Below are 12,657 nucleotides of genomic sequence, written 5' to 3'. Positions count from 1 at the left end.
TCACAAGAAAATATGATTTTTACCATTTGATCAGTACATTTACTAACAGATCCTCTCTCACAACAGAAAGTGGCAAGCAAATCACTGGAACAGATGTACGGACACAACCGAGATAAAATATTTTATGGGTTTCTCAAATCTAGAATCCTGAACAGGTTTTTAACAGTAATGATGACAGACCCATGTGGATGCCTATGGAAATAAGCATCCGTTGGCACCAAAAGGGAGCGGGGCTAAGGGAGATGGACACTGGCATACGAAGGACAAGGCCCTGGATTCTCACCCTTGCCCCTTAGCACAACAGAAACTATTTTACTGCTCTATCGCTTCTATGGAATGAATATTAAAATGCAAGGTGCCGAAAAACCACTGGGGACAGCAGTCAGAATCCCAGGCCCTGTCCCTGTGAAGGGCATGTCCAAAGTGCCACATCTACAAAGCTACTAAGCTAAAAGGGGGAAAAGGACCTTTCTTCTTCTCCGACAGGAAGCAACAGCTAACAGCTTTTCTCTGACCACACAAACATCCACATGTGGGTGATCCTGTTCCACCACTCAGTTTACATATCCACAATGGAGCATTCTGAGTATACTCAGCATGTATAGCCATACAGTTGGAAACAGATATAAAAATCTGGATAACTGCCAAGCTGGTGTGCAGGGTTTTGCATAAAAACAGCATTCCATACGGTTTCGTACTATGCTACTGTAATGAAGAGATTAAGAAAACCTGATTTCAACAGCTATTACTCACAAAATCTGCTGATGTTTTAAGTTTTACTGGTATTTTGCTGCCCAAAACATTAAGAAAAGAAAAAGTGGTTGAAAGTTTTACACCAGTCACATTTCCTGAAGTGTGGGAAGTTTGAAGGACTAAGCCACAACAGGAAGAAGATATGAACAATAAGATAGCTAGGCATTAACTATCACCAGCCAGGAATGTCGAGTGGGAGACTGCAATTTGTTCTATTTTCCTGAGCAAAACGTTCAGAAATGGCATCCCTATGCTTGTGCTTCATGGCTGTTCTTTCTAGGATTTCTTTTAAAGACAAACACAAGAAGCAGATGCATGCTTCTTCCAGGTTCCTCCCAGCACAATGTTACTGCCTACTCCGCTCACTTGTTTAATCAAAGGATCCTAAAACTATAGAACTCAATGGTCACTTTGGTTATAATCCCCAGAACTTGTAAAAGGAAAGGGTCAGGCCCCTACTAGTGATTCAGAGCTCCACCTACACTTACAGGTAGAGACCCCTGTTTAAATCTTTTAACATTACATTGATTTAATTCCTTAGCCAGAAGTTTTCAAGTGCTCTAGGTAAGCCAAGGGAAAAATATATTTTATCAATATTTCCCAAACTAAACAATGCTGCCATCCATTAAAACAGCATCTTATAAGCTTTCCTGCAATAGCTTGATCTACAGAAGACTGAGAAAGAACGAGAGAGAAATGGTGGTGTGTGGGGCAGCTGCAGAAGGAAGGGAAGCGGTCTCTCTTGAGGCACCATAACTCGTGAATTTCTGATGGTTGTACTGGGGAAGCACAGGATGTACACAATGTCACAGATCTGTCTGAGGAACCAGCTTATGCAAGACTTATCAGCACAGTAGCTGAACCGGCCGGAAGCTACCCAGAGAAAGCCAGCAACATTTCTGCTCTCTCAAAAATAGGAAACAAATGTTTTGTGCCAGCATTCAGTGAAACCAGCACATCTACCATCTGAAATCAATTTTCAGAGACAACAGAAGAAACGGTGACTAGCTTTAATTACTGCCCTCTCTAAGACTGTTTCTATAATGTTTTCTTAGGAGGGTATCTAAGCTGCTGGTTTTTCAGTCTCCGGGGTCTGAATATCCACATGTAATAACAGGTGCTACATATTTTTAAAGCACCTCACAAGTGCTCCAATCTCTCTTCGCCTGTGGGAATCCCACAGGCTGTGCAGTGTCATCTTTCTATTCTGTTTTGGAAATTTTAAGTAGAGAAACACGCACAGAGAGATCAAGTGTGCCACTCGCTAAACAGTTAGAATGACATTATGTGGAAATAATGAAAGAACATACCAATTTGTCATGAAACTGAATTTTGCTTTAGTGCCCAATCCCAACCATTTATCAGACCAACTAAATGGTTGGAAAAAAGTTCTTTGCAAGCTTTTGGGCATAAACATCCATCATTTCCTCAGGCATTGGGAGACTGCTCCTGTTCTGAGTTCTCCAAGGTAGAAAAGAAGCTAGGGAGTGAAAAAGAAGTCTGTGAAGATGCAAGTGAGTGGAAGTTTGGAAGACAAAGGGTAGAGATAGGAGGGGAGGGAAAAAGTGTAAAGGAATGCAGGTCCTCACACTTTTCCCTCCCGTCCCCCCAGGCATTGGGACCTGCATTCCTTCACACTTTTTTCTCTCCTCTCCTATCTCTACCCTTTGTCTTCCTAACTTCCACTCATTTGCATCTTCACAGACTTCTGTGCTTCTTTTCTACCTTGGAGAACTCAGAACATCAGCAGTCTTCCAATGCCTGAGGGAGGGAAGAGTGTTTGTGCCTGAAAGCTTGCAGAGAACTTTTTTTCAACTATTTAGTTGGTCTAATAAAAGAGATCACATCTGCCCAAAGAACCTCGTCTGCGTATGTCCTTAGACCAACGTGACTACAACCAACAACCCCAGCCATGGTTCTCTATGGATACTATTATACATGCTGATTTGTGATGAAGGCTTTTTAAAAGGATTCCAGCAAGTTATTCTGTAGGCCACTGCCACCACTGTGACCTTGTGTATTATTTACTACACATTATTTGCAACTGGTTCTGAATGCAAAAATATTTCCTCATTTTTAAGATGCTCATCACTGTAACATGAGTCTTACCCAAGTAGTTAATATTCACATCCTATGCGATATGAGTGTGCTATCTCCATTTTACAAAGCAGGCAGAGGACCATTCAAAAGTATGCATTAAATTTTGCATGGCCACTTAAGATGCCTAGGAGTTTTTCATTATTGTTTTCCATTGTATTCAGCATTATAGAGCTCATTATAAATGGGAGCTCTGCTTTGAGTACATAAACAGTGGATAATTTTTTTTTTTTGAGATTTCTTAGTTGGTCTAATAAAAAGGCATCATTTCTGAACCAAGAGTCTTAGAGTTTTGCATTTCTTAACAGTTGGCTCAGCACGTTCACAAATCAGATACATCTCTGGCATACTTGACAGCAACTGCAGAAGTCCCCCCGGGAGTGGCTTTGCACTGGGTTTCAGGTTTAGCATGTGTGAGTGGAAGCAGGCAAATGGGGGCATGTTTGAGAGAATCCTTCTCTTGGAAGGCCAGAGTTAGTTTGCATCACATTTCTAGTGAGCCAGGACTGAGAGGGGATGAGACGGTACGTTTTACAGAAGTTTACCAGCAGAACAATGATGAGACTCAGGAATCTTCAGTTGCAAACCAGATTCTGCAACAGGGTACTCTCATGGACACAGTATTTTTCCTATTTCTTACTAGAGTGATTACACTGGAACATAAGGAGAAGAGGAAACTCTTGGACTAGATCCTGTCCAGGCAGTAACAAGCAGTTACATAATTGCCATTTCTCTAAAAAGGCCCACAAGACTATCCAATCTCTCTCCTCTAACACAACACAGCCACAAACTATCCTCTAACAGTCTTAAGATCTGTAGTACCAATCACCCCCCCCCAATAAAACACCAGAGCTTTCAAAAGCTAAGATGTACAGGCAGTTCTCAGCTTGCAACGTTTCACACTTACAACGTTTACAAATTGACACCCTGTTTCAACTTTATGACATCAGCTTCGACTTTACAACGCTTTACAATGCTTGATCCAATGCAACGCCAGCGAACAAGTTCGCTGCGTCGCTCATCTCCCTGGACAACATCTGTCCAAACTTCCTTGGACACTTTCTTTAAGAAAGCGGACAAGACTCCAGAAAAACCTGCAGCCAAGACTCCTGAAAAGACTCCAGACGGGACACGACTGCCAGACAGCTGCTGTTGGTGTGAGCTCAGGGCTAGAGTGAGAGTCACCTGCTCCCCTCTCTGCTCATCTTATATTTGAGTAAACATGGTAGTATATATTTTTTTTTACTCTATTGAGTAAAAAATATGGAAAGAAGAAAAAAAAATCCATAAAAAAATTCCATATAAAACAAAATTATTTTTGATCAAAGAAAAGTTTAGATCACTAAGAGCATCTGATCCCAAAGTTACTCAACTTTTTCACTTTTCTGGTTGTTACCAGAACAGTAACTTTATTTACTTGAATTAGAAAAGGTTCAGTGTCACCAACAAAAAAGAACACACTGAAGGGCAGACTCAGATTTAAACTTAAGACACTGGGAAATGTTAATACAGGTACTCCTCACTTAACGACCTACCTGTTTAACGACCGTGCGGACTTACGACCAGCTCTCCGAGCAGTCAGTATTGTACGAAACGTATTGTGGAAACGGCAGCGCGGTGTCTCAAGCCAAGGCACGCAATGTCAAGGGGCGGCTCCTCGCTTATCGACCAATTTGCTTAACGACCTAGTCGCAGGAACGGAACTCGGTCGTTAAGTGAGGAGTGCCTGTAGTCACAAACTTGTCATGCAGACTCTCTACCCCAAATCAAAACATATGAGTTATGAAGTATAACTCATACCTGTCTCTAGCAGTAATTCAAAATATGTTCTGACTGTAAGCTGCAGAATCTTTATATCAGTTTTTAAATTCTGCTGCAATTAGTATCTTTTCTCTATATACCCAGTTTTTAAAAAAAAATGCATCTGATAATGCTTAACACGTGCACTGTTTTATTACTAACCTCCTTAATGGAGTCCTCATTAGGCAGCATAGAGCACACACAAGTGATGTAAGCCTGACGAAAAGATGAGGCATTTGGAATTTCTGGAGAATCTGCACACAATTTTGATAAGGCTGTAGCTTGTGGGATGCAGTTTGACTTCATCAAATGTTTTATTCGCATCTGCAGAAAGGAAGGCCCTTCTCGTGTAATCAATTTATTACCTAGGAAGAGAAAAAAAAAACCCAAAAAACTTTTGAGGACACACAAGTTTCACTAGTTTACAACTGGCACTTATCTGAAGTTGTTCTAGTGTATTCATACAATCTTGCTATAAAAAGGAACTGGGTGATGCGTGGTCAATATCTGGAAAAGAGCTTCTTGTGAAACTCTAGATGTCAGCAACTCCATCATATTGTTGGGAATACTGGCAGGGATGCCACCGCTTAGATGCTTTGAACAGAACATCAGAGAAAAAATTTAGCAGTTGTGCTATTTCTACCTTCATTTTCTGTATTTTCATATTTTTACTGTGACTAGAAGACCAAGCTCAATAAAATAAAACAAAACCAGACAGAATAGATGTGTTAAAAAACCGTTTAAAAACTACCCAAAACATATAAAATACGTTCTTTAGTAAAATGTTACTTTTTGTGATTCTTTGCAGGAAGGCAGGGATTCCAAATATATTAGGCACACATTTTAAACCTACTTAATACTAGAGATTAAACGCCTGATCTTTCTTACCCAAGAATATTTGGCAATACTGTTACCAACCCCAAGGGTACAAAGAAATCTTAAGTAACAACACTATTTTCATTAAAAGATTAAACAAAATTTAAAAAATATCAAAACAAACAAGCCACAAACACACACATCACGCCTCCCCCTTGACAGAACTATTTTTATTCATGCTAAAGAATAACCTGGTTGAGAACTTCAGACTGGCTTACTTTGGTTTCCCAAATGAAGAATTTGTTCTTGCTGTATTTAAATAACAGGTAAATGAATAAAGTGATGGCGCTATTTTTACGTTCAGAAAAATCAGGCACTTTTACCCAGAGCTGCATGAACATCTACAGACTGGTCTTTGGACAAGTGCATAATCCAATGCATTCATGATGGAGTGGAAAAAGAGAGCAGAGAAAAGAAATGAAGTTTTAAAGCTTTCTAGAATCATCTTGTGTCTTTCTTCAACTAAAGCATTTTAATTTTGTTAAACCTTGACTTATTTCTGAGTGCCCAAGATTCTGCAAAAAAAATTCCCCATACGTGAAGTAAGTCTCCTAGGACAAGAGAAATGTATGCTGCACATCTTTGCTCTCAACAAAGGGAGAGTGTACTCCATTCAACTGCATACCCTTACACCCAAAAAAAAAGGTTATGCATTTATGTGGCTTATGTATTTAAATTGGTATGTAGACTACTAGAGCTTGCTACAATATAAGCAATAGTCACTGTGCTATGCATTAAGCAAATTCTGCACTTGTCCAGCATGTGCATAAAAGTATGGACAAATATTCCTTTAAAGTGCTTCAACTCTTGCTCTGATATGAAGTGCTTCAGCATTGTACAGACACGGTTTATGTTGCGGCCAACCTCTGCAGCTAGGTAGCTTGAGAGAAGATATTTTTGGATCTCTTTCAACCTGAGTCTCCAGAGGCCCCTACAGACTGCTGAATGGAGAGGAGAGTGCCCACTGGCTGTTTGTACCCCCAGCTTGTGATGAGCCTGCACTGCCCAAGGAGCTAGGAACAGCTGCCTACCACCTCTGTTCCCTGCAATCTCCGACTGAGCAGACCCAGAGGTGATATCCTTCTTATTCAGCACAGGGTGGGGAGTCATAGCCTACAGGGGTATGCTTTGCATCCTCTTCCAGTTCATGTACCTGGTGGCAAGGCAACACAGGACCACTGGAAAGGTTTCTCCTTGAGATGTACTACCTGCTCTGCACCACCAACTGCAGGGTGACTGATGACGACTCCATACAAGACATAATGGAGAACAGCCCTCTCTTGGATGGGACAACCTGCAGACCACGTACGAGAACTTCTGGGCCAGGGAGAAGAGAGGCAGCTGGTAGGAGCACACAGTCTGGGGGATGTGGTATGATAAGCAATGGCAGTAGAATCTGAGAATGAGCTGTGCCACCTTCATGAAGAATTGTGCGAGGCACCAGCATGATGGCACCCTTCACTGTAAGGGGTGCCTGACTATTGCCATCTCGCCCATGATCAGCTACTCTGGGATGAGCTGGTCTATGGCAAGATCATCCATGCAAGAGGCGTGCCCACCATAGCTCAGAGTATATCAAATACAAGGGCTATTTTGTTATGCTGCCAGGTATCATGGACCACCATAGACAACTTACTCATATGAACACCATTTAGCTGGATACAAGGGTATTTAGGAACTGCAGCCTGGTGACACAAGGGGAGTTTGCTGGTAGAGTTGCAGGCAGAGGTGAAGGGCATAAACAAATTCCCCTTTACTGCTACTTGTCAAATGCAGAATATCTGCTCTTCATGTGGCTTGTGGAGCCTTACGCTAGGCATGTGGATTCCAGGAAGGACCTTTTTTAATTAGTGGCCAAGCAGCTTCTTCAGGTTCATGAAGTGCACCTTTGGGCACCTTGAGTCGTTGTCGCCCCGCCCCCCCAGCACTAGTAGCATGCCTGGATGTCACTTACTGCAAGCTGCCTTGGTTAGTTATTTCTATCTGTATTCTCCACAACTTCTGCAAAGCCAAGGGGGGAGCCTTTCTGGAGGACTGGGCAGAGAAAGATTCACAGCTTGAGAACCATTATGCTGCAGCAGAGGCCAAGCCTTTACGACACAACAACCATTTGGGCATTCATTTTCAGTGACACCCTGGAAATCTGCTTTCTGCAGTGCTGGGCTGCAGAGCAAGAGGACCTAAGCAAGTGAAGATTGAAAGGCATGGGACAGATCCAGTGATGGTTTTGTGAGCCTAAAGAACTTTTTATTCAGCAACAGAAACTGTCAAGAACTTGTGTTTTCTTAAGAGAAGAACAAAAATGTGCTGTATAAACAGGGGGTGGGAAAAATGAAGGGTGCTTTTTCAACTGTTGGTTGGGAAGGGGAGGGGCATGGCAGACAGTCAAACTATAACCTGTCACTACTGAGGCCTCCTCAACAGATGCCCTGGGAAGACTGGGGTGCAGTGGCATGGCAGCATGCCACCCCGTTGACTGGATGGGTCAGAGGGATTCAAGTCTCAAGTTGCTGCTCCCTCTACTGATCAGACTTGTCACAGAGTCTGTGATGCAGGGGAGTTTCTCCAGACCCCAACACCACGAAGCACAGGCTTTTGAATTTGAGCTAGTGTAAGGATAGGCACTGGGGGTCCCAGTATTAGGGAAGCAAAGGCATGGAAGGGCTATGGAAAGCCACATCCAGAGTGTGGTTGGGAATATGACTGCATTAGTTAACCAAGGACCTGATCTCTGGCCTGCTGTGAAGACAGAGGGCAGCTCTGGGCATTGCAAACTGGAGAACAAAATGCATAACCAGAGGATGGGAACTGAACCCCATGGAGTAAAGATCTTGTTCTGGGTAAGGATTTGGCGAAAATACAGGGGTAACCCTACGACAGCTGGAGGTTGGGCTGGCTGGAGGGGGAGGAGAGAGGGTGTTCCCAAGGTACTGCTGTCAGTACTTTACAGGGCTACTGTTGGTGAGGATGTGAAGGAAGAAGGCTGCTACTAGAAATCTTATCCCAGAGACTGGCTGTATCACTGAGGCCTGGAGGAGGAAGCTCTCCCCACAATACATCATAAAGGGAAAATAATGACACTGGCAAGATGCTGATCCTGACTGAGGAAGGTACCCTGACCATGAAGTCTTCAGGTAGAGGCTGCTGTAAATAATTCTGACCCTGTTGAGAATACTGCTGAACCACGATTGCAGGGGGAGGTACAGCTCATGCTGCAGAAGGAGGACCTAAGCTTGTGCTGAGCGGCTAAGTTCTCTGAATGTTCTCCACCTGCCTGCTGAGCATAGGTATGAGACAGTCTACTGGGTGTCTCTCAGCCTGGAGGGTGTCCACCAGCATCTCCACAGTCTGCCTTGCCATGCCCATGGACTCTCATTCCTTTTGGCCTGGATCACACCTGCATGTCTTGCCTGAATCATGCCCCACCTTATCAAGTCAGTGCAACGGTCCTGGTGCAACTCCATTCTGGCCCTCCATTCCTCTGCAGCAGCAGCCGCCCTCCTTTCTGATTTTGTAACCAGATCAATCAGCATCTCTCCTCCAATCACTTTCTCCTCCAATACTATGAAACTCTGCACCGCAGTTTTGGGCTGGGGAATCTCTCCACCTACTACAGTGGGAGCTCCACTTGCAGAAGGTGTTGACCCTGAAATGACAGCAGGGAAACAATGGCCTTTTGTTAAACTGCTGTGACATTAGGATAATGATGAACTCCCCAACTCATCTACACATTCCATCTCAGGAGCCTCTCCACTACTGCTTCCAGCTGCTGAGATACTAAGTCCCCAAGCCCAAGTGCTTCAGGACAGGGAAAAATGACAGCCCTTCCCCACCCTCCAAAACCTGGCTTGGGATGCTATTTCTGGACCCCTGATAGCATTCCAATATGCTGGGAGGTCCAGAGGCAGGGCATGAGAAGTATGGGCATAGCCAGTTCCCTGGGTCAGGGCCCACACTGTATATTCTCTCCAGTATCTCCCCTAATTTTGCAAGATGTTTTCTTCTATAGAGACATCTATCTGTTCTGCATGACCATGACCCAGATGGGCACTGTTCTGGACAGCTCTACGGACTACCACAGACATGCAGGGGGCTGGCTCTGATGTACTGGAAATCCAGTGCAAAGCAGACACGATTAATCAAGTCTGCTCAAGCACAGAAATTACTGTGCTCCAGCAGCCTCCCGCATCACATGCATCAGTGTCCCTGGAACTGAAAAATGGTAGCAGAGTGCTTTGAACTAAAGATCATTTGATGAGCTTAAGTTCAAAGCACCCTGCTGCCATTTTTCAGTGCAGGGGATGCTGATACACAAGACGTTCAGGTGCTTTTAATTAGTGTGGCTTGCTTATTAAAGTGCCCCCCTGAAGCACGTGTAAAAATGCCCTATATGTGCTCCTGAGTTCTTGAAGATGGTTCTGCCTAAGGATCCTGCTTCCTCAAGAGGACAAGCCCATTTTGGTTGCTTTATAGAAGGGAGAAATCTTCCTTTCAACGTGACATCCCAGTGGACATTACATCTCCAGAGGAAGTTGCAGTGTCTGTCCCTTAACAATGAGTAAGTGAAGAATACCACTGACGCCTTCCTGGCCTAGGAAGCCCAGTGAAAAGGGGAAGGGGGGTGGGGTGGGGAGGAGATTGTGAAGGGAGGGGAAAAGATGCCTCTTTTTCTATCACCTGAGAAAGGGAAGAGAGGGAGGAGAGGAAGGGGAATGGTAATTAACCCCTTAAAAGGCGCAAAACTAAGTGCTAAGCTGCCCATTGGTGAATTACCTGATAACTGTCCCTTAAGTCCATAAACACCAATCTGGAAAGGGCAGAACAGTGAATGTCCACAGATGGACTGCAGCCACCTTGATCACTTAGTTGTTCCACTCTGAGCATATCTAGTTCCTATTATGGTCAGGAGGTGGTGTTAATCCCCTTGGTGCTAGCTAGATGCAGACACCAGACCCCAAAGAGGAGGACTGTTGGGCATTAACACACACTTTCCTAAACTCTCAAGGCCCCAAGGCTAGCTCTCCACTCCCCAATCAGCTGTTTGTTACTGGAACCCCACCCTTGAATATTACAAAGCAAAATATTCTCCTTTCCCCATCTTCCTGCAACCTGAAGCCATATTTTCACATGCAGGTATATTTGGAGTTTCCCATATCAATATGCAGTGACAATGTAGACTCACACCCCAAAGAAGCCTAAAGATGTGGTGGAGATGGGGGGGAGGGGAAGGAAAGCCACTGATGCTTTTCATGTGCTGCAGTGGTGCATTTTACCTGATGGCTGGGTGGCCATTTATTCTGTCTATGTCTCAAGTATTGGAGGAGGACTGGCTTGTTGCAGACAGCCATTAGAGAGGGGAAAATGCTTTGCTGGTAGAGGTGGGAGGATGGTTGGCAGGACTGTGAAGCAGGCAGTTGGCTGTGAGGATGAGGGGTTAGTCGGGCTTGTTCCTGACTGGCCAGGCTGGCATGAAGTTAAGGGACAGTCAGCTGGGAAGGACCAGGCAGGCTGATATCAGTGGCATCAGAGCAACCACATCTGGACGGCCTCTTTTGGGACTACCAATCAGAAGGGACTCCCTACAGATATCCTCTCTCCTGTGTCAGAGCCAGGGACTGGAGGGGTTCTCCTGCTCCTGCCTGTCAGTTGCTGCCAGCCAGAATTGGCAATGGCAGATAGCAGCCAAAGTCACCTCCCACAACCACACTAGTGTCACGAGCCTTCTTACACTGCACACCTTCAGTACTTTGTCTTGGCACAGTACTAGTGCCAGTAGCAGCTGTCTCTCCAAGGTGGTTTCAGGAGATATGCTTGTAGACAGCCTAGTTGGTGTGGCACATCCTCACTGAGCACCAAGTGTTTCCATACCACCTGGGGCACGAAATTCATTACCTCTACCTGCCTGTAGTCCACTACCTTGAGAACACATAAGAGGGTAGTGCTGCTGACGTAGCGGGCACAGGCTGTTGCTGACATGCTCTGAAACATCCTTGCCACTCTTCAGTTACAGGAGAAGTCAAGTCTTTTGGGTAGAGGGGTCCAGCAAAACAAAGGCATGACATGCTTTTCCACTTGGCTGTAAATATGAGGTCACATGCCAACCAGGTCCTGTGGTCCTACAGCAGTAGAGTTCAGCATCATAGAAGCAGGTCTTCAGATCAGTAGGGTGGAAGGGCACGCAAAGCATTGTGGAAAGCCAGAGGACTGATCAACTCCCTATTTTACTCTGTTGAAGGGTAAACATGAAGTGTTTCACAGTGAAATGCTTCAAAGTTGTTTTAACCTGGGTCATTTCTGAGGAGGAAAGGCCCAATTTGAAGCATTCTCTAAAAGCACTTGAAGCACTTTAAATGTTACATCTGTCCATACCCTAAAAGTGAAGTACACTGTGTCTACATTTTGTCCAACCTGCCAAACATTATTGCATTGTAAACTTTTTTTTTTTTTATCACCCCACTTGCACTGAATTCTGATATACTTCCACATTTACTTGTTCTGTTAAAAAGAGGTTTTCATCAGAAAAGGAACCAGACAAATTTTAGACACCAGAAGGAACTCTCAAATTGATTACAGATTCCTTTCCTCACCCTGGCTACCACTTTGAAATGGATGTTCCTTGAATTGTTCAATCAGAAACCATTGACAACATCAAAAACCAGAACACTGAGTGCATTATAGGACATAAAAGAATTTAGTTTTGATTACAGTATTGGGTAATTAAGACTCCAAGACAGAGCAAGCTGAATGTGTTGGAAATAGAAGTAAATACCTCACAGAAGTTTGAAGTGTTATCAACAGTACTGCCTGTGAAGGTGCAGATCTTGTCATTTTTGTGTTTGATAGCATCTGGATAGGCATATCTCGACTCCATCCTAATCATCACCTAATGCAATTTGCTCCACTGAAACACTGAAGTCTACTGCCTGAAAGGGGCAGCAGCATTTTTATTTAGGCAATCCTGAGAGAGCCAACTAAATTTTGTGGCACATTATCCTGCTACTTTCTCTCCACTCCACAGATGTTAACAACCCTCTATCCTTTTTAATGGTCTTGATGTTCCACCCTATTCAGACTAGCTTCACTTCTGTAATATTGTTGTCTGTTAGCCATTCTTGGTAGCCTCTCTTCTAT

The 12,657-nt window shown here is 44.0% G+C and overlaps 1 protein-coding gene across 4 annotated transcripts in view; it reads right to left on the bottom strand.

Moving 5' to 3' along the window:
- RLF (RLF zinc finger) overlaps positions 1–12,657 on the bottom strand; it is a 53,460-nt gene that overhangs the window by 17,076 nt on the left and 23,727 nt on the right. For 2 of the 4 annotated variants that reach the window (XM_019488321.2, XM_019488329.2), the window contains one exon: positions 4,813–5,015. In XM_019488321.2, the coding sequence (XP_019343866.1) occupies positions 4,813–5,015 (203 nt within the window). Of the gene's footprint in view, positions 1–4,812; positions 5,016–8,952; positions 9,173–12,657 lie in introns of those variants that run through there. The other 2 variants (XM_019488334.2, XM_019488337.2) reach the window with 2 other exon arrangements.

The sequence above is a fragment of the Alligator mississippiensis genome, chromosome 6 (assembly GCF_030867095.1).
Source record: "Alligator mississippiensis isolate rAllMis1 chromosome 6, rAllMis1, whole genome shotgun sequence".
Lineage (NCBI taxonomy): Eukaryota > Metazoa > Chordata > Crocodylia > Alligatoridae > Alligator > Alligator mississippiensis.
This window is presented reverse-complemented; position numbering and strand designations above follow the sequence as displayed.